This window comes from Dama dama, chromosome 29, assembly GCF_033118175.1.
Source record: "Dama dama isolate Ldn47 chromosome 29, ASM3311817v1, whole genome shotgun sequence".
NCBI lineage: Eukaryota > Metazoa > Chordata > Mammalia > Artiodactyla > Cervidae > Dama > Dama dama.
In genome coordinates this window covers 46779620-46801496 of record NC_083709.1, presented here as the reverse complement: position 1 = coordinate 46801496, position 21877 = coordinate 46779620, and the positions used below count along the sequence as shown (strand labels likewise).

At 40.3% G+C, this 21877-nt stretch overlaps 1 protein-coding gene across 2 annotated transcripts in view; it reads right to left on the bottom strand.

Moving 5' to 3' along the window:
- ERMP1 (endoplasmic reticulum metallopeptidase 1) overlaps positions 1 to 21646 on the bottom strand; it is a 47703-nt gene extending 26057 nt beyond the window's left edge. Inside the window, exons 1-7 of one of the 2 annotated variants that reach the window (XM_061132715.1) lie at positions 21246 to 21646; positions 19596 to 19897; positions 15769 to 15896; positions 15042 to 15147; positions 5852 to 5998; positions 5087 to 5179; positions 2498 to 2713 (exon numbers count right to left, since the gene is read on the bottom strand). In XM_061132715.1, the coding sequence (XP_060988698.1) occupies positions 2498 to 2713; positions 5087 to 5179; positions 5852 to 5998; positions 15042 to 15147; positions 15769 to 15896; positions 19596 to 19897; positions 21246 to 21598 (1345 nt within the window). In that variant the 5' untranslated portion in view covers positions 21599 to 21646. The remainder of the gene's footprint in view (positions 1 to 2497; positions 2714 to 5086; positions 5180 to 5851; positions 5999 to 15041; positions 15148 to 15768; positions 15897 to 19595; positions 19898 to 21245) is intronic. The other variant, XM_061132716.1, reaches the window with a different exon arrangement.
- Between the last annotated feature and the right edge of the window lie 231 nt (positions 21647 to 21877).

Sequence of the window (21877 nt, the reverse complement as noted above, 5' to 3'; positions counted from 1 at the left end):
GAGAAAACAAGAGTAGTGATCACTGTCTTTATCAATTTCACAAGCAGTTAGTAAAATTAAAGGAGCAAACATTAAAACAAAATTTATCACTATAATTGAAAATATTAAAATTTCCTAGGGGTAAAGTTTGTTAAACATTACAACAAGGAAAGTATCAGTGAATAAAATTCAAGTATGAACATTTGCTGAGAGTCTGTGGGTACAAAAGACCCAAAGAGATAAGTCTTCAGGAAAAGTTCAGATATATTCCTGACTGGGAAAGGGAGTCATCTTGGTTTTTATCACCTCTGGAATGCTTTGTGTACTGAAATAACAGCAGAAATGGAATGCAAAGTTACATATAAAATCTTACCAAAAGAAACTAACACAGGAAGAGAAGCAGCATGAGAAAATAAAAGCAGTGATTAAGGAATATTTAAATCACTGCTAAATATCTGACCAGCTAACAGCACACACTAACTTAAGACTATAAAATAGTTCAAGCAGAAGCAGACCAATTTAACCACATGCAGTTCATTCATACTCCAGAACAGGGTACTACTGGTCTGCAGTGTGGACATTTTTTAAGGGGACTCTTCACTAAAAGTCAATATTTTCTACAAGCTTTTGAAGTACTTCCATGAAGTGCATAAGTACATAAAAACTGCATGCCTCACCAAGACTAAAAGTATAATAAGCATATCACCCTGATACTCATTTAGAAATTTCTTCAGTTCAGTTGCTCAGTTGTATCCAACTCTTTGCGACCCCATGGACTGCAACATGCCAGACTTCCCTGTCCATCACCAACTCCCAGAGCTTGCCCAAACTCATGTCCACCAAGTCGGTAATGCCATCCGACCATCTGATGGATGTCGTTCCCTTCTCCTCCTGCCTTCAGTCTTCCCCAGCATCAGGGCCTTTTCCAGTGAGCCAGTTCTTCACATCAGGTGGTCAAAATATTGAAGTTTCAGCTTCAACATTAGTCCTTCCAATGAATATTCAACTCATTTCCTTTAGGATTGACTAGTTTGATCTTGCAGTCCAAGGGACTCAACAGAAGAATCTTCTCCAACACCACAGTTCAAAAGCATCAGTTCTTCGCTGCTCAGCTTTCTTTATGGTCCAACTCTCACATCCATACATGACTACTGGAAAAACCATAGCTTTGACTAGATGGACCTTTGTCAGCAAAGGAATGTCTCTTCTTTTTAATATGATGTCTAGCTTTGTCATAACTTTCTTCCAAGGAGCAAGCGTCTTTTAACTGCACGGCTGCAGTCACCATCTGAGTGATTTTGGAGCCCAAGAAAATAAAGTCTGTCACTGATCCATTGTTTCCCCATCTATTTGCCATGAATGATGGGACCAGATGCCAGGATCTTGGTTCTTTGAATGTTGAGTTTTAAGCCAGCTTTTTCACTCTCCTCTTTCACTTTCCTGAAGAGGCTCTTTAGTTCCTCTTCACTTTCTGCCATAAAGGTGGTGTCATCTGCATATGTGAGGTTATTGATATTTCTCCCAGCAATCTTGATTCCAGCTTGTGCTTCATCCAGCCCAGCATTTCACATGATATACTCTTCATATAAGTTAAATAATCAGGGTGACAATATACAGCCTTGACATAACTCCTTTCCCAACTTGGAACCACTCTGTTGTTCCATGTCCGGTTCTAACTGTTGCTTCTTGATGTGCATACAGATTTCTTAGGAGGCAGGTAAGGTTGGCAGAGGTATTCCCATCTCCTGAGGAATTTTTCCACAATCTGTTATGATCCACAGAGTCAAAGGCTTTGGTGTAGTCAATAAAGCAGAAGTAGATGTTTTTCTGGAACTCTCTTGCTTTTTCTATCCAATGGATACTGGCAATTTGATCTCTGGTTCCTCTGCCTTTTCTAAATCCAGCCTGAACATCTGGAAGTTCTCAGTTCATATACTGTTGAAGCCTCACTTGGAGAATTCTGAGCATTACTTTGCTAGCGTGTGAGATGAGTGCAATTGTGCAGTACTTTGAACATTCTTTAGCATTGCCTTTCTTTGGGATTGGAATGAAAACTGACCTTTTCCAGTCCTGTGGCCATTGCTGAGTTTTCCAAATTTCCTGGCATACTGAGTGCAGCACTTTCACAGCATCATCTTTTAGGATCTGAAATGGCTCAACTGGAATTCCATCACCTCCACTAGTTTTGTTCGTAGTTATGCTTCCTAAAGCCGACTTGACTTCAATTCCAGGATATCTGGCTTTAGGTGAATGATCACACCATCGTGGTTATCTAGGTCATTAAGATCTTTTTTGTGTAATTCTTCTGCGTATTCTTGCCACCTCTTCTTAATATTTTCTGCTTGTTAGGTCCATACCATTTCTGTCCTTTATGTAAGAAATTTCTTACAACAGTGTAAATCAAATGTTATTTTTCTTAAGATTTCTAACTTCTTGGAAAGATACAAGAAAAGTGCCAAAAAACTTTAGGTAAACTCTATACCCATCCAGTATTGTAGCTTTAGAGGAAAATACTTACTTTTATATTTGGGATGCAGTAATTTCCTTCCCAGGTATAAAACAACAGCCATTATTACCACCATATAGTTAATTATTGAGCCAACACGAGACGGGTAGGCAATGACAAACAGGCCAAGCACATCAAAGAAGACCATGTTTCCATGTTGATACTCAGAAGAAGAAGCCAACATATCAGATGTAGCTAGATATTTAAGAACTGCTAAAATGTTGTCACCTATTAGTAAAAAGAAATGAAAGGTAACAAAGTTGAATAAACCATCCGCTGTTGGAGTCAAGGAGTACCTAGAAAGACTATGAACAAAAACAGCTTTCTACCATCCTACTGTTCTCCCCAATTTTTCTTGCTAAATATCTCTTATAAGGTCCATGCCCTCTATGCTGTTTCTTCTCTGCTTTGAAGCTCAGTGACCTGGTCTTCATCCTTTCTCTCCTATTTATTATAGCTACTCCCTGATCAACTGTACCCTTGCTGGTGACAAACCCAACAGCTATTTCTGTCTCTATTCATTTAACATATACTTAATGTAGCGGACACTGCTCTGACATAGAAATTCAGTGGGGAACCAAGAACCTCAAGAAGCTCACAGACACCAAACAAGTTATTACACATGTATTAAGAATTAATAAGGACTTCCCTGCTGGCCCAGTGGTTAAGAATCTACCTTGCAATGCAGAGCATGCAGGTTCAACCCCTGTTCAGGGAACTAAGGTCGCACATGCCATGGGGCAACTAAGTCCTCGTGCCCCAACTACTCTACTGAGCCCACGCTCTGGGGCCTGCGCCCACAACTGGGGAAGCCTGCATGCCCCAGTCAAAGATCCCTGTGTGCCGCAACTAAGACCCAATGCAGCCGAATAAATGAGTATTTTTTAAAAAAGGGGAACATCAAGAATATCTCAATTAAAAAAAGAAATAGTATGGAGACAGTGCCCTAAGAACATATCAGGGAGACTAGTGCAGTTGGAGAAATCAAGGAAGCACCTAAGGAAGTGAATTTCTAGCTAAAGGATGGATAGGAGCTATAACGGGGGAGAGATTTTGTTTAGAGACCTGTGTAGATAAAGGCCCCGAGGAGGGGAAAAGTGTCCAGAATGACGAGTGAGAGTCTTTTGCAATGAAGCTGGAGAGTGGCCTGAGTCATTGTCAGGCAGAAGCTGGCACCTCAGAGGCCGTCATAAGTATCTGTTACATCAATCAATGACTGAGTTTAAATTACAATGAAGAATTATAAGAAGCTTTGAATGGTTGGTGCATCTTCCTGATGCTTATTCCATCCTGGACTTTCTCTTCTTTTCACTGAAGACACCACACTGTCTCTTTCATTGGCTCTCCTGCCGCCTTCAAATATGTCTTCCCCTAAGCTCCGGTTTGTTTCACTCTTCCAAAAACCATTTCCATTTTCCAGACTTCTGTGGTTTTGACTATGCCTTTAATTTCCAAACCCAGATACCCAGTTCTGCCATGGTCTCTAATGGCGTATCTACATTTTCATCTTGTCAGTTCACAGACATCCTCTGTCTCGTGTCTGACAGGGTTCACAGCCTCTTTCCCCTCCTCACTACTGCTCTGGGCAAGAGCCACCTTCCCATGTCCAATTATGGTCAGTGGTGTCATCTCTCCCCAGCCAGCCAGGCTTTACCCTCTGAGGTCTTCTTTGCTGCCATTCATCTGATTCATCCCTGCTATGTAACCTATCAAGTCTTGCTGAGTTTTCATTCAAAATGTACCTAGTTTTCCACCCTTGCTTTCATGTCTATCTTTTGCCAGCACTACAGTCTAGGTCCTCCGTATTCCACACTAAAATCACTGTTGGCACAGCCCTGACTCTTGGCTCTCTCCCCTTCTCTCCCATACACTCCATACTGCATCACCAGACTGACAGCATTTTAAACCATCATTCATTCACATATGCAGGCCTTTAATGATTTCTTATTCCTACAGCATCCATTTGCCGACTTTTAAAGCCATCTACAGCTTTCTCTACCTCCATACACCTCTGCCTCATTTCCTCTATGTCTGAAAAATGCAGCCTCCATTCACACTGTAGTCTAACAGTCCTCGCCACAAACAAGCCCTACTCAAGCAGAGCTCTTACTCGAAGAGGCTCTTTCCCACTGTGCCAAATCCTAACTCTCTGCAAGGCTCAGCCTCAGACTCGCCTCCCCTGACTACTACTGATGTCTCTGGAAAACATTTTAACTCCTCTGTCCTATATAACTGGCTCACCTGTCCTCACCACCCAACCTTGGATTAGTGTAACTTTTCCATACCTGGGCAAGTTGCCCAAACATGTGCTTGTGCCACCTCCAATGTACAACTTCCATTTTGGCTACACTCTCAATACTCAGCAGTGTGTGCATAACCCTAGGTCAGCTCCCTTTCAGAGTCCTCATAATGAACAGTCTTACGTTCTTAACTGCTAAACTAGACTTCGAGGCTAAAATTCAAAGCCTCGTCCAACTCCAAAGCCCCACTTCATTCACACCATACACTGCCTCCCTAATGCACAGAACACAGTATCTATAGGCTCACAGGTCATCCATAATTTTCCATCTTAATATCAAAAGTCTAAATGAGAATACCAACCTGCTCTCTGAATGGAATCTGTTAGAATTCGGTCCGCTGTATCATACTTGGTGTGATAAATGTATCCATTCTCAATAAAAGCTAAGTCTATTCCTAAGACATACAGAAAAAAAAAAAAAAACAAAAGTCATTTTACTTTAAAGATCTACCTCAATTAAGGCCTCTTTGTTTAATGTATTAAATTCCTAAAAGACATCAAAGCAGGACCATGACTGCTTTGTCACATTCTTGAAGGAATGATGAAGTTCTCACAGAACCTATAGCTATGATACGTAATTCCATATATAATGACTGGGGCATTACAAGTCACACAGCAAGGAGTAGGAATACTGGCATGGGAGGTCATCAAAACTTTGCCATCTACATCCTTCCCAGGCCAGAGCCAAATTTTCACGTTAAATAAGCTGTACAACTGCCCAGGGCAGTTGGCAACGCAAGGTGACAATGAAAACGATCCCTGAAGGGTCTGTTACCATCTTATGGGAATGAAGTGCTAAACAGTTCTCCCCTGGTCTTCTGTCACACTGTGGGCCAAGATGACATGTTCTAGAAAAAGGAAGCATTTAAAGTAAATTGGGGGGAATAAAAAAAAAGTAAACTGGAGTTTAAAAGAAAAGGAGACGATCAGGAGCTCTCTTTCAGCGAGTCAGAATATACAGTTCTCACATAAAAATCTGCTCTCAGAAAATGCTGCTCACAAACTTCCAAAAAGACTTGTTTTTGATTAATCATTGTCACAGAAAAGTCCATAACAATTGACAATACCTGGAATGTTCCCAAAATCCCTGTAGATCCGGAAGTCAGTATCTGAGGGAATGATTCCACTCTGGAAAACCTCCTGAGCCACCACTGAAGCAAATGGGTGTTTAGCTGCTGAGACATAAGCTTGGACCAACCAAGGATTTTCAGGACCTGAAATGAAACATGAGAACAATACGAGGCTAATCTGGATTTTTTTTTTTAACATACATAAAATAGTTACTATGGTGATTTGGGGAGACAGGTCAAGAGTTTTGTTTTTTTAATTCTCTTTTTTGTGTGTTTCAACATTTCTTTGATAAATGTGTATGATTCTTTTAAATGAAAAATAACCTTGTGGAAAACAAAATTTCTTTTAATAATAAGATAACAGCACTATAAAAAGTTTAAGTTTAAAAATGAAAAACCACTCACAAGCCCATCATCCAAAGATAACTATTATCATTTTTATGTCTTCGACTTATGTATGACTTATAAATGTATGTGTATACACGGATGTACTGATAGGGTATGTATAATCTTGACATTTCTCTTTCACTTAACATTGTACTAAACACACTCCTATGTTGCCAGTTATTACAATGATTATTTTAGATATTGCAATGATCATGGTCCAGTGGTTAAGAATCCACCTTTCAATGCAGGAGACGTAGGTTCAATTCCTGGTCAAGGAACTGAGCTCCCACGTGCTGCAGGGCAACCAAGCCTGCACACGACAACTAGAGAGCCTGCACGCTGCAGTGAAAAGATGCTGCCTGCCACAACGAAGCATCTAAGCCCATGGACAGTAACTAAAGATCCCTTTTGCCACAACTAAGACCCAACACAGCCAATCAATGATGAAATAGACACCTAAAGATAAAAGTTTAAGTTCATTTTATGCACTGTACCATAAAAAATATTTGAGAAGCCATAAGATCCATCAATAGGAAAAGGTTCTGAGTAGCTGCTACCTGGCCTTTGACTCCTTACAGACCCCATGGCTGTCCAGCAGTGCTCCAGCCCTACCCAGGCTCTCACTGATCGTCCACAGGGGCCTGCAGGTCACAGACAGGTCCAGTGATGGTGTAAAAGGGAAAACTGCAGAGACTGGGATGGGGAAGGCAGATGAGCTCCAGGCTAAGATAGTTGCTGTGATATAAAAAAGGCAAAGGGAGCTCTTACACAAGAAATTACAGACTTGAGGTTTTTACCAAGTGGTTATTCATCCTAAAAGGTACACACCAATACTAGCCCAGTTTTACAGATGAGGAACTGAAGTATGCAGTGGCTGTGTGACTTGTCCAAGGTTGCAATGCTACAGCTGAGATTTGAACTTGGACCAGCAGACTATAGAGCCTGTGTTCTTTATCAATACCTACCCTGCCTCCCCCAGAAAGCTCTTATCTTAATTATCTCATAGAGAAATATTTTCACCTTATAGTCTTTCTCCTACCATCATCCAAATCCCATGATGCTCCCAGTTTCTTGTGTATTAATTTCTTCTTAAAGAATGAAGCCCATCTTCCTTAAAGTAAAAGTTATGCACATGTGTGATACTGAGGGAAGGCAGATCTCAATGTCAACAAAGTCACCATTAATATAAACAGTCTCTTATTCTTATGCATGGACCTGAAAGGTGTTTTCAATTTTTCATTCTTAGAAAAAAAACAAGAAGACTATGCAGGACTTAGGTCTATGCATCTATGTGCAACTGTTTCTACAGAATAAATTCCTACAGGGGGACCTGCTGGAAGAAGGATCTGTACATTTTTTAAAGTGACATATATGGCCAAACTGCCCCAAAACTGCACCAATCTATACTTCTAGCAATAGTGTATAAAAACGCCTGTTCCTCTCTATTCATCAGAATTGGGCATTATCATTCTACTTACCTTTTGCAAAACTAATTATTAAAAAGTTCTTACTGTTGTTTGAATTTACATTTCTTCTAAAATAAACTTAGTTTAACAGTTTCTCAAAAAGTTAGAACATAAACTTGTCATATAACCCAGTAATTTCCATTCTTAGGAATCCACTCCAAAGAAATAAAAATACATGTCCACACAGAGAACTACACACAAATGCTCACAGCAGTGTTATTCACAATGGCATAAAAGTGGAAACAATCCAAATGTCCATCAACTGATGAATGGATCAATGAAATGCAGGATATTCCTACATGAAATATAATCTAGCCATAAAAAATAATGAAGTACTCAGGAATGCCCTTGTGGTCCAGAGGTCAGGACTCCACGTGTTCACTGCCAAAGGTGCAGGTTCAATCCCTGGTTGGGGAACTAAGATCCCTGCAAGCCATGTGGTGTGGTCAAAAAGTAACAGTAATAATAATTTTTAAAGGAGGATGAAGTATTGATACATACTACAACATTCATGAACATCAAAGAATACTGTAAGCCACTCATGAGTATGGGGTTTCTCTTTGGCGTTATCACCCCAAAGGGTGGGAGATGAAAAGATTCTGAAGTTGATTGTAGTGATGACTGTGCAACTCTGTGAACATACCTAAAAACTACTGGGGACTTCCCTGGTGGTCCAGTGGTGAAGACTTCACCTTCCAATGCAGGGGGTGCGGGTTTGATCCCTGGTCAGGGTGCTAAGATCCCACATAGCTCACAGACAAAAAATCAAACATAAAACAGAAGCTGTATTGTAACAAATTCAATAAAGACTTGTTCAAATCAACTTCAAGATTACATATAGTATATATTTATATATAGATGAATAGAAAAAAAAATAAATCCCAGAAGGATAGAGACTAAACTATAGCAATAGTTTGCTCTGGGTTGTAAGATTACAGGGTCATGGATATTTTTCACAAGAGGAAAAAAAAAAGATTTCATTGAACCCGTTGTTTATGGGCTTTCTTCTGCTCAAGGTTGGTAGCATATAATTTCTTTACAAGGAACATCTATTACTGGTTTAATCATTTTAAAATTTTAAACAATGAATTTTGTAACACCTTCAAAACTATTAAATTAAGCCTTGACTCATGATATATATCACCAGTCTGATAAATTATGCCATTCTTTCATGCATTCTGGCCCTTTTAAAAAAATTAAGTAGTAGTGATTATTCTAGTCACTAAAAACTCCCTAAATGAATGTCTCTCTGAAGTGACAACAGGACACTGGAGAGTACAAACTATTTTAACTGAAACATTCCCAGGCAGGACAAATACTTCTGTGCAGGATAAAAGCGCCTGCTACAGAAGCTGAGGACGGAGTGGTCTGGTGGTGTTCCCCAGGACTGCAGACCCAGGAGGCCTCCGCCTGCCTCTTCAGACACGGAAGCAACACTAACTAGCTTTCTAAAAGCAATGCCCATGAGAAAGCCAGTGTTTTGTAGCAAGAACATTTGGAAGTGAGAGATATACTTTTGAAAAAGGTATTGGACCATCAGAAAATGCCCAGAAAGCTTTGGGGTACAGCATTTAGCCACAGGAATAAACTATCAAAATCTAGAGGGGAAACAGCATACAAAGACTCAAAGAAAAGGGAAAAACATTCTTCACAAATCTTTTGTAGAATGCCCCTTCACAAAGAAAATTAATTTTGAAATATGGGAATTTTATTCTAGAGTAAGTAAAACACTTAAACTGTATATATATTGCTCCTCTGTCCATTGGATTTTCAGGCAGTTTCAGTTGTGTCCAACTCCCATGGGCTATATCCCACTAGGCTCTTCTGTCCATGGGGATTCTCCAGGCACGAATACTGGAGTGGGTTGCCATGCCCTTCTCCAGGGCATCTTCCCAACCCAGGGATCGAACCCAGGTCTCTCACATTGCAGGTGAATGCTTTACCATCTGAATCACTAGGGAAGCCCAAGAATACTGGAGTGGGTGAGTGAGTGAGTGAGTGAGTGAAGTCGCTCAGTCGTGTCCAACTCTTTGTGACCCCATGGACTGTAGCCTACTAGGCCTCTCCATCCATGCGATTTCCCAGGCAAGAATACTGGAGTGGGTAGCCTATCCCTTCTCCAGGAGAACTTCCCGACCCAGATCGAACCAGGGTCTCCTGCATAGCAAGCAGATTCTTTACCAGCTGAGCTACCAAGGAAGCCCATATGAAATGCAAAAATGTAAACAGTAAAAAAAACTATAAAAAGTGTAAGTAAAGCTGCAATGGCAATTCTGGTTTTAAGTTTATGAAGCAATGGAAAATTCAAAATGGCTTTTCACAGTCTGCCCCATCCTCCCCTCTAGTCACTCACACCACAGCTCCATCAGCAATGCCCACCATCCAGTGGTGACTGTTATTAACAGTTTGTTTATATCCTTCTAAATAATGCCAATATATCTAAAAATGTAAACTGTAGGATTCTTGAGCTTAACTGTCTGCATTTAGTAAAAAAGAGCATGGACTATAAATTAAACCGGTAAAGTGAGTACTCAATAAATGTAAAGAAATAAATGAAACGACTTGTGTCTTGGCCTTGCTAACCCTAGGTAAATGTGTTTCTTTTTAAAAAACTTTTAACACAATTTTTAAAGGTTACTGCATCTAAGTTACTGCAAAGTATGGGCTAGATTCCCCATGTTATACAATGCATCCCTGAGCCTGTCTTACACTCAATAGTTGGTACCTCTTCCTCCCTCACCTCTGTAGTGCCCCTCCCCCTCCACTGGTAACTGCTAGTTCTGTTCTGTGAGTCTGCTCCTTTTTCGTTATATTCACTAGTTTGTTGTATTTTTTAGATTTCACATGTAAGTGATATCATGCAGTATCTGTCTTTGTCTTATTTCACTTTGCATAATATCCTCCAAGTCCATCCACATTGCTGCAAATGGCAAAATTTCATTCTTCTGTATGGCTGAATAGTATTTCACTGTACATACACACACACACACACACACACACACACACTTATCCATTCATCTGTTGATGACACAGGTTGCTTCCATATCTTGGCAATTGTAAATAATGCTGCTAGAAACATTGCAGTGCATGTATGTTTGAATTAATGTGGTTTTGGGGGGTTTTTTTGGATATATACCCAGGAGTTAGGTAAATGCATTTGCTCTGGATTATATGTATGAAACATATATTAATATATACACACAGAATATGTATGCATGCATTAATACATATGCACAGAAAAAATTCAGGAAAGGCACAGACTAAACCTTAAAACTGGTTCTTCTCCGGGTTACAGAAGTTCAGGGGCAGGGTACTGTGATGACAAAAAGAATGTATGTGGCACTTCCTCGGTGGCATAGTGGATAAGAATCCACCTGCCAACACAAGGGACACAGGTTTGCTCCTTGGCGTGGGAAGATTTCACATGCCGTGGAGCAACTAAGCCCATGAGCCACAACTACAGAGCCCGCATGCTGCAACTACTGAAGCCCATTTGCCTAGGGCCTGTGCTCTGCAATGAGAAGCCAAAACAATGAGAAGCCCATGCACAGCAATGAAGAGTAGCCCCTCTTGCCTGCATGCATCAATGAAGGCCCACCACAGCCAAAAATAACTAACTAAAGCAAGGATTAATTTATAGAATACTTCCAGGAGAGAAAATATAAAAAGACACACTCTTCTTGCTCATGTGTGGTCCAGATATTTTCAGAGAAAAGAAAGACACAGTCCTCTCTGCTTACAGAATGTTCTCCTACTGCTTTTTGATCTGGTGGTTATTATAATCAAGTGTTTCTCCTATCCTGACCAATATCCAAGAATTAGAGGGAAATGGTTAATACTGAGTCATCTATTTACCCCCACAGACATTACATACCAGCTTCTTCTCACTATTCAGATGAAGAATAAGCAGAAAGCTATGAGTTGAAAAGAAGGGAGAACCTTGCTTCTGACCACGCAACTTTAAGATCCTCAAAGGTTTAACTGAAGTCAAAATAGACATTTATTTTGAGTGGAAAAAGTCTAAAGTAAGTTGGATGGAGAATATTAAAATGTGTATTGTTTAGGTTATGAAGACACACTTAGCATATCTTTATAACGTAAACAATACCATGTCTGTGAAAGGTGCTAAAAATATAAAAAAGTTCCCATCTCACCTTATTCACTTCCCCTAGCCCACCTCATGCCTAAAGATACTGTTCATTATTAAGTTTCTAACAAATGTGACATCTCTGGCCAAAATCCATTACACACATTTCTAACAAAGCAGAAAAATAATAGCATGAAACCACCAACAGCAGATTTCAATATCTCCTAACTAAACATATCTGAGTTCTGAACTCAAAATGATTTACTGGATTTTTACGACATTAAATATTATTTTGTTTAAAACTTTAAAAAGACAAGCTAAAACTATCTCATGCTTTTTTTTTTTTTTCTGTGCTTAAATATTTTTTTTTTTTTAATTAGTTGGAGGCTAATTACTTCACAACATTTCAGTGGGTTTTTTCATACATTGATATGAATCAGCCATGGATTTACACGTATTCCCCATCCCAATCCCCGCTCCCACCTCCCTCTCCACCCGATTCCTCTGGGTCTTCCCAGTGCACCAGGCCGGAGCACTTGTCTCATGCATCCCACCTGGGCTGGTGATCTGTTTCACCATAGATAGTATACATGCTGTTCTTTTGAAATATCCCACCCTCACATTCTCCCACAGAGTTCAAAAGTCTGTTCTGTATTTCTGTGTCTCTTTTTCTGTTTTGCATATAGGGTTATCGTTACCATCTTTCTAAATTCCATATATATGTGTTAGTATGCTGTAATGTTCTTTATCTTTCTGGCTTACTTCACTCTGTATAATGGGCTCCAGCTTCATCCATCTCATTAGGACTGGTTCAAATGAATTCTTTTTAATGGCTGAGTAATATTCCATGGTGTATATGCACCACAGCTTCCTTATCCATTCATCTGCTGATGGGCATCTAGGTTGCTTCCATGTCCTGGCTATTATAAACAGTGCTGCGATGAACATTGGGGTGCACGTGTCTCTTTCAGATCTGGTTTCCTTAGTGTGTATGCCCAGAAGTGGTATTGTTGGGTCATATGGCAGTTCTACTTCCAGTTTTTTAAGAAATCTCCACACTGTTTTCCATAGCGGCTGTACTAGTTTGCATTCCCACCAACAGTGTAATAGGGTTCCCTTTTCTCCACACCCTCTCCAGCATTTATTGCTTGTAGACTTTTGGATAGCAGCCATCCTGACTGGCGTGTAATGGTACCTCATTGTGGTTTTGATTTGCATTTCTCTGATAATGAGTGATGTTGAACATCTTTTCATGTGTTTGTCAGCCATCTGTATGTCTTCTTTGGAGAAATGTCTGTTTAGTTCTTTGGCCCATTTTTTGATTGGGTCATTTATTTTTCTGGAATTGAGCTGCAGGAATTGCTTGTATATTTTTGAGATTAATCCTTTGTCTGTTTCTTCATTTGCTATTATTTTCTCCCAGTCTGAGGGCTGTCTTTTCACCTTATTTATAGTTTCCTTTGTAGTGCAAAAGCTTTTAAGTTTCATTAGATCCCATTTGTTTAGTTTTGCTTTTATTTCCAATATTCTGGGAGGTGGGTCATAGAGGATCTTGCTGTGATTTATGTCGGAGAGTGTTTTGCCTATGTTCTCCTCTAGGAGTTTTATAGTTTCTGGTCTTACATTTAGATCTTTAATCCATTTTGAGTTTATTTTTGTGTATGGTGTTAGAAAGTGTTCTAGTTTCATTCTTTTACAAGTGGTTGACCAGTTTTCCTAGCACCACTTGTTAAAGAGGTTGTCTTTTTTCCATTGTGTATCCTTGCCTCCTTTGTCAAAGATAAGGTGTCCATAGGTTCGTGGATTTATCTCTGGGCTTTCTATTCTGTTCCATTGATCTATATTTCTGTCTTTGTGCCAGTACCATACTGTCTTGATGACTGTGGCTTTGTAGTATAGTCTGAAGTCAGGCAGGTTGATTCCTCCAGTTCCATTCTTCTTTCTCAAGATTACTTTGGCTATTCGAGGTTTTTTGTATTTCCATACAAATTGTGAAATTCTTTGGTCTAGTTCTGTGAAAAATACCGTTGGTAGCTTGATAGGGATTGCATTGAATCTATAGATTGCTTTGGGTAGAATAGCCATTTTGACAATATTGATTCTTCCAATCCATGAACACGGTATGTTTCTCCATCTGTTTGTGTCCTCTTTGATTTCTTTCATCAGTGTTTTATAGTTTTCTATGTATAGGTCTTTTGTTTCTTTAGGTAGGTATACTCCTAAGTATTTTATTCTTTTTGTTGCAATGGTGAATGGTATTGTTTCCTTAATTTCTCTTTCTGTTTTCTCATTGTTAGTATGTAGGAATGCAAGGGATTTCTGTGTGTTAATTTTATATCCTGCAACTTTACTATATTCATTGATTAGCTCTAGTAATTTTCTGGTAGAGTCTTTAGGGTTTTCTATGTAGAGGATCATGTCATCTGCAAACAGTGAGAGTTTCACTTCTTCTTTTCCTATCTGGATTCCTTTTATTTCTTTTTCTGCTCTGATTGCTGTGGCCAAAACTTCCAACACTATGTTGAATAGTAGTGGTGAGAGTGGGCACCCTTGTCTTGTTCCTGATTTCAGGGGAAATGCTTTCAATTTTTCACCATTGAGGGTGATGCTTGCTGTGGGTTTGTCATATATAGCTTTTATTATGTTGAGGTATGTTCCTTCTATTCCTGCTTTTTGGAGAGTTTTAATCATAAATGAGTGTTGAATTTTGTCAAAGGCTTTCTCTGCATCTATTGAGATAATCATATGGTTTTTATCTTTCAATTTGTTAATGTGGTGTATTACATTGATTGATTTGCGGATATTAAAGAATCCTTGCATTCCTGGGATAAAGCCCACTTGGTCATGGTGTATGATTTTTTTAATATGTTGTTGGATTCTGTTTGCTAGAATTTTGTTAAGGATTTTTGCATCTATGTTCATCAGTGATATTGGCCTGTAGTTTTCTTTTTTGGTGGCATCTTTGTCTGGTTTTGGAATTAGGGTGATGGTGGCCTCATAAACGTGAACCCAAAACAACAAAGTAAATGGCAACGGGACCACACCTATCAATAATTACCCTAAATGTGAATGGGTTGAATGCCCCAACCAAAAGACAAAGATTGGCTGAATAGATACAAAAACAAGACCCCTATATCTCATGCTTTAAAAATAATGTTCATTTCATTAGATTATTTACATTCAGAAAGTTTTCACTTTTATAAAAACAAAAATTGCATTACAATATACAATGCATAGCCTCACATACCTGTTTGGAATACAAGTTCTTTCCCTCCTACACCTGCTGCCTCCAAGTTAATAAACGCACGGATCAAGCTGGCCCAGGGGTGCTGGGTAATAAAACCATGACTGGCCTGAATGAGGAGAAAACAAATATTGGTTAAACAATCTTATATTATTGGAGTCTTTATTCTGCTGTTTTAAAAGATGGAATGTCTATGCTGATGAGGCAAAGAAAAAGAAAAAAATAGAACCATCATTTTTTTCAAAGGCAGGATCTAAAGACATCCTCTGTTTCTCTCCCTCTGCCTAACGGCCGTGTGCAGTTTGCTCAGTGGAAAGTCACTCATCACAGAAGGCAGCCTCATTTCCATGAGTAAAACCAAATAGCATCTTTAGTAAGTGTGAGCCTGTGCAAAAGAAAATGCAAAACAAAAGACACTATTCCTATGGTTAGGCACTCATGACGTGTGCCTGCCTCAAAGCATCTCTGAAACTCTAGAAAACCTGAGGCAAATAATTATGCCACCAGAGAGCCCTTTAATGAATAAAACACTGACAAGATGATCTGTCCTAAGTTTTCAAAATTAAGCATGCATACATAAGTGGCTATCGATTTTTTTAAGCACTGCCTGTACAGTATTTCTTTCACATGTCATTTTCTACCACTCCATCAAAACCCATGTGTTAACTATTATTACTATTCTCATTGTCACTATTACTCAAGCCTAGTCTTTAACATAGTGAAAGCTCACTTGCAAGATGTTCTCCTCAGCACCATTAAAGAGAAATATGACCGCATGATATAAGGCTTCTGAAGATGTCGACAAGACACGAAGGACTTCCAGCATCACTGAACAGCTAACTGCGTCATCGCTGGCACCTTTAAATCAGAAAAACAGATTTGCTTCTCAGAGTTTAAAACCTTTACAGCACAAACCATCATGGCAAGAAACGGATTTTCCCTACGAAGGCGGCATCACAACAGCTGCAGTAGCACAGCTCTGCCGTCGTCAGGTAATAACTGCACCCACCAGCAGTGACCTCCAGGACAGCGATCTTTGGTTCGCTCGCTGACTTACTCTCAGTATCTCCAACTCTGCCTGGTCCCACAGCAGTTGCTCAATTAGTATTTGTTAACTAATCAACTAGAGGGGACCTAAGGCAATACTGAAAACTGGCGTGCTCATCACCAAAAGCAATTTAATTTATCCTTATTCTACATCCTCTGTAGTATCTTCACTTCTGGTTTCCTATGTCATCTCCAACTGCCACCTACTCCTTTCCTGCTAGTTTTTCTGCCAAAATCATAAAAGCTGCAGATCACTCCACATTTAGAGGGGTCAGTTTGGATAGTGTAGCAATATTTTAAAAGTTTCTCCAAGGGGATCGTGTGATGAAAAAACAAAGAAGACACCTAGTAAGAAACAGGAAAGGGGATTAATGACCCAAGTATTAATAATATCCCTGGTCTAAGAATTGATAAAACAGAGGAACTTATTAAATCACTTAACCTTTTGATTCAAAAACTTTAGATATTAATCAAAGGTGACTATAAAGGTGACTTTTGTACTTAGACACTTTTAAAAGTACCATAAGAGGTAATTAAAGAAACTAACTGGATATTAGCTGATATTGTTAGCATGCTCAGTCATGTCTGATTCTGTGTGACCCCATGGACTGTAAGCCCGCCAGGCTCCTCTATCCATGGGATTTTCCAGGCAAGAATACGGGAGTCGGTTGCCATTTCCTACTCCAATTTGCTGGTATTAAGGAATTACTACTAAGTTTTTCAGTGAGGTAATTCATGGTATTATGAGCAAGTCAAAAAAAAGAGTTCTTATCTTTCAATCATACAGCCCAGAATATCTACAGAGGAGCTGATATACCTGAGATCTGCTTCAAAATAGTCAAGGGGAGGCGGTGGGGGGAGTACAGAAAAAAACAAGATTGAACTGTTGAAGCTGGGTGACAGGAACACTCAGGTTCATTAAACTATTCTTTTTGTATACACTTGAAATTTTCCATAATGAAAAGTTTAAATAATCATCAATCATCAAAGTAAACAGACACAGTAATAACCCAGGCAACAGCATTTCTGGGTTTATATACTGGGAGGCAGGGTGCTACAGAGATTAGTGTTGGTTTTGGAGTAAGAAAGACTTGGATGTAAATTCTAGCTCTGCCCCTTTTCTCCTTCCTGGATTGGAGGGCAAATTAATGACACCTACTCACAGATGTGCTGAGGATGACAAAGCAATGTAGAGTGTCTAGTGTGTGTGTGGTAGGCACTCAGGGTCAGTTTTCCCTTCTTTTCTCTACACATTTAAGTACGGCTTTGCAGCCAGCTAAAGTGTTTGTTTTGGTGCTATTCAATTCAAGACCTCATTCCTGCTTGAGAAGAAACTACCTGTTAGCTATGCTTGTCTTAGTAGTGATTACTGGACTGTAATTTAATTAAAGTGAAACAAAGTAATAATTACCTCATTACTATCGAGCAGGAAGTACACGTAGCTATCAATAAAAAGTTCCATCTTTCAAGAACCAAATGAAATAAATGGTCTTTGAGACTGTGACTTACTTTAAAATAAAAAGCGGTAAAAGTTTTCTTTATTCAAAGGAAGACAAATGGAAGTTGAAAGATACATATCTCTATAGGGTGGATTAAAAGTTAAACTGTACTTTCATCATCTATTTTAATAGCTCTGGTGTCTGAGAACAAACCTAGAGAAGGGTCAGACGTCTTTAAGAAAGACAAGGAAAGTTAGAGGACAGTATCAAAAGGGCTGGATGCTTAACCAACATCCCTTTCCATTTAGAATTAACATTGAAACTGCAGCCACCTCCAGAATAACAGCCTGGAACTATGCAAACCCAAGAAGGTATTTAAGGCCTCTCTGTGGGTAACATTACTCCTAATGGATATCAATTCCTAAGTTTCAGATATCTTGCTGAGAAGTACTCTTAAAAAATACTCATACTTCAATTTGTTCATCCACTAAAAAAATTTAGGTGATAGTCTATTTTATAAAATGTCTTTAAAACTATCTTTTAACAATTCAGAAATTTCCCTGAGATTGTTGGCATGGGTATCCTTACAAAATTTGAGTTAAAAATGGGTTCCAGTAACCAAATGATCCCACCCTTATGCCTGGACTCCATATATGATTTCCAACATTTAGCACTGTTTCTGACACTTGTATACACATCTTTCTTACATAATGCTCTTAAATAATCATGGTATTAATTTGTCCCTTCCTAGATTTTAAGCATCACAACAGTAAGCAAAGGGTGATGCTCATTACTGCTTTGAATTGGACATAAAAGACCACTAACTTCCCCAACACAAAAAGGTATCTCTGACTTTGTAAAAAACATGAGTGCACGCTGATTTTTGAAAAAGCATGTTACATTCTAAATGCAACTGGCAAGATTTCCAACTAAAGATATCCTAGTATGAAAAATTTTATCAAGCACATAAATTTTATTTTAGACTTTGTATAACTTTTACATTGAGCCTGGTTTAAGTTTAAACATTCTGGAAGAACCTAATATTAAATAAATACTAATAAAAAAAGGATTTTTCATGCCAGTTGCTGGTCTACTGTTTCACTCATATTTAATCCTCACTTAATCCTCTAAGCAATACCATTAAGAAAGTACTATTATATCTCTATTTTTCTGATCAGAAACTGAGGAAAGAAGAGGTTAAGTAGTTTGCCAAAGGGAGTATTAACTACATCCTAATACTCTCCTTTCTTTCAAATACAGCTAAAAGAACCGACTAGCCAAAAAACCCAGGTCCAGGCCCTGTCTAAGATCAGTGGTGGTCAGCTAAGTGTATTCCTATGTTAAATGAGGGGACTGAACCAGATGCCATCTCACTGTAAAATGCTATTTTCTCTTCTTCCCTATGTACGTTCCCTAGCAACTGAAAACCTTTTTCTGAGGAATCTTACTTAAAAAAATTGAGGTTGAATTTAGGAGATATTCATTCAACAAATATTTATTGTTTCAGGCCCTGTCCTAAACGTCAAGTACTCTAGTTTGGTAAACTATTTTCAGGGCAAGATTTATGGATTAATAATCAAAGTGCTCTAACAGTATGGCATCCCCAATGGACCAAAATTCTCACTTAACTGGTCGAAAGAAAATGCTAGGAGAATGAGTCTCCAATTACACGTCGCTTGAAGACCAAAACTGTTCCTTAATCCCATATCCCCAGAGCCTAGCACAACACCTAGTTGAGTAAACACTTGAAGGGGCAGAACCTAACTCCAGGACTCAAGAACACACACTGGTAACAATGATAAGGCTATTTCAGTCTCGTAGAAACACTCGATACCCTGTAGCTGGGCTGCTGGCACTAATGTTTAAAAATTAAGTAAATAAAGCACTTGAGAGAATACTAAAAGGTAGAATCTTAAACAAAATTATACTATTCTAATTATCCTGTCTTCCACCACAATGAAAAAAAGAGTGTGTCTCAGAAAATGGTGTCCCACAATTGCTCAAGCAGTTTGGAGTTAACCAAGTTTTTGGGCTATGAGGACCTCAAAATGACCAAAAAACAGGCACATACCTGGTGAATTCGCCACTGAGTCAAAATGACAGTTAGCCAGGACAGCATGCTGGGCTCCATCTCTGGGTTCCAGCTTTACCACAACATTGGTAATGTTGTCATAGTAGCTTGTAAACCCTCCCAAGAAGTCAATGCTAAAGGAGCCTGTGGGCCGTTGTACATCTACTGAAATCTTGTGAAGGCTGTTGCTTTGAACTTCAATCAGTTTAACCTGTTCCAAAAGGTAATGTACTGTCAGAATTTCATTTTCTGGACTTCCTGTAGTCCTGGGGCCAATGGATGTTATATGTTCAAGATAATCCCTGGAAGCAACGAAAAGAAGCATGATGACAGGGCGTGCTGGCTGAAAACTAACACTTAGAGCAACTTTCCCTCCACACTCCCCCTACCCAAAAGACAAGTTCTTTGACATAAAACAAGTTCTTCTCACACAAAAAAGGCTGCCTTTAGTATTTCAGGTAACATGTGAAAATCACTTGCCAAGTTCCATCATTTTTTTTGCCTTCCATGAATTCATCCCTTCAGTTTTCTCCACCCACACCCACTCCCAACTTCTCCCAGCACCCACACAGAATCAATACAAGGACCAGCAAGTTAATTCAAAATGGGTAACCGCCAATGGCTAGATGGGAAAGCAAACAACTTTATTTTGTCATAGTCTGGAGGGTTATTGACTCTGGGTTACTGATTCTAAGCAGCAGAAACCAATGAGCAAAGACAATTTAGTCAAGAGGTTAAATAAGCAAAGAAAAACTTTTGATTTTGAAGAATGTACTCAGTCTTCCCAGTTTGCACAGAGGGCCTAGTAACTTCAATTCAGGGTAAACCAACTCTACCCCTAAAACAAACAGAATTTTTTTTTTTTTTTTGTCTTTTCATTGCATTCCAAATGGGGAAAAGAGGGGGAGGAGGTGTGTTTCAGGAAGCCTTTAAAAAAATAAGCTTCCAGTGCTTTGTACTTACAAGTTTTTTGAAACACAATAGTTATTGAAAACTCTGCAAGCATATGATTTTATGCACTTTGGTTTTTACACTACCTCTGACTTAATTCACGTTTTCTGGCATACTTAAAAGAAACCAATGAGCAAAGTTTTAGTTAAAACTTTGTTTTTAATTAAAACAAACAAACAAAAAAACCTGAGACATCAAGGACAAGCTCCAGGAATCTCAGAACTTCTGAAACTGTAAAATTGTGAATGTGCAGTGTTCCAGAGAACACCTCCACAGCGCTCAGATTTGAGACCTGTGACCCTCAAAAACTTAGATCAGTGCATTATTCCCTTCCGAACCCTCCCCGAAAACCTAACTGGGTTCACAAATTTCACAGCTTTTCGTTTGTATAGCAGGAGGGCAAGTAAAAAGTGTAAGTTGCTCTGAGAGACGGGGGACGACTAACAACCAGAAAGTGGGTGGAAAAAACCGACGTAATCGCCCTGACCACCAGCAACACGAGCTTAACAGGGGACAACGCGAGCCCCGCGTCCCTTAAGTTGTACCTCCTGAAAGGGGATGCGTGAGGCCACCCTCACTCCACCCCACGTGCAGCCGGACAGGGCCGGCGAGCCCGGGCGGTCCCGCGGGGGCGGGTACACTCAGGTGAGGTGCCCCGGGCCGAAAAGGAAAGCACCGGCCTGATGAGAGCGGCAGTACCTGGCTCGGTGCGCGTCGAACTCTCCCTGGCGGCCCACAGCGGCCCCGCGGAGCACGAGCTGCTGCAGCGAGAGCTGCACGAGCGCCCGCAGCGCGAGCAGGTAGAGCGCTAGCCCCAGCGCGGCGCGCGCCTCAGACAGCGCGGTCCCCGCGCCCCGGCTCGCGCCGCCGCCGCTCCCCTCCCCGCTCCGCTTCCGCGTCCTTGCGCCGCCGCCGCCGCCGCCACACGCGTCCGCCAGGGGCTCCTGCGCCAGGGCCTCCCTCTCCGGCTGCTGCGCGGCCGCCGGGCCGTCCCGGCGCTCCCCTCCGATGCGGTGCCGCCTCACGGCCCCCGACTCCGAACCCCACTCCATGGCCACGAGAATCAGCAGCCAGTCCAACCGCCCCGGCCCGCGACAGCTCTGGGAGCCGCGGCGGCGGCCGCAGCGCCTCCTAGTGAGCGGACGGAAACTGCAGAGGGCCAAACTTCTTCTGATTGGCCGGTCCCGCGGCGCCGCGCCTCAGGTTCTTTGGGCAGATTGCCTGAGGCTCAGCGGCGGGGCCCACGCCCGACTGGGTGTGATGGGTGTGCCTTCTTATGCAGGGCTTCCCTGCCTGGTATTGGGACATAGATTAATAAATGGAAAGATAAC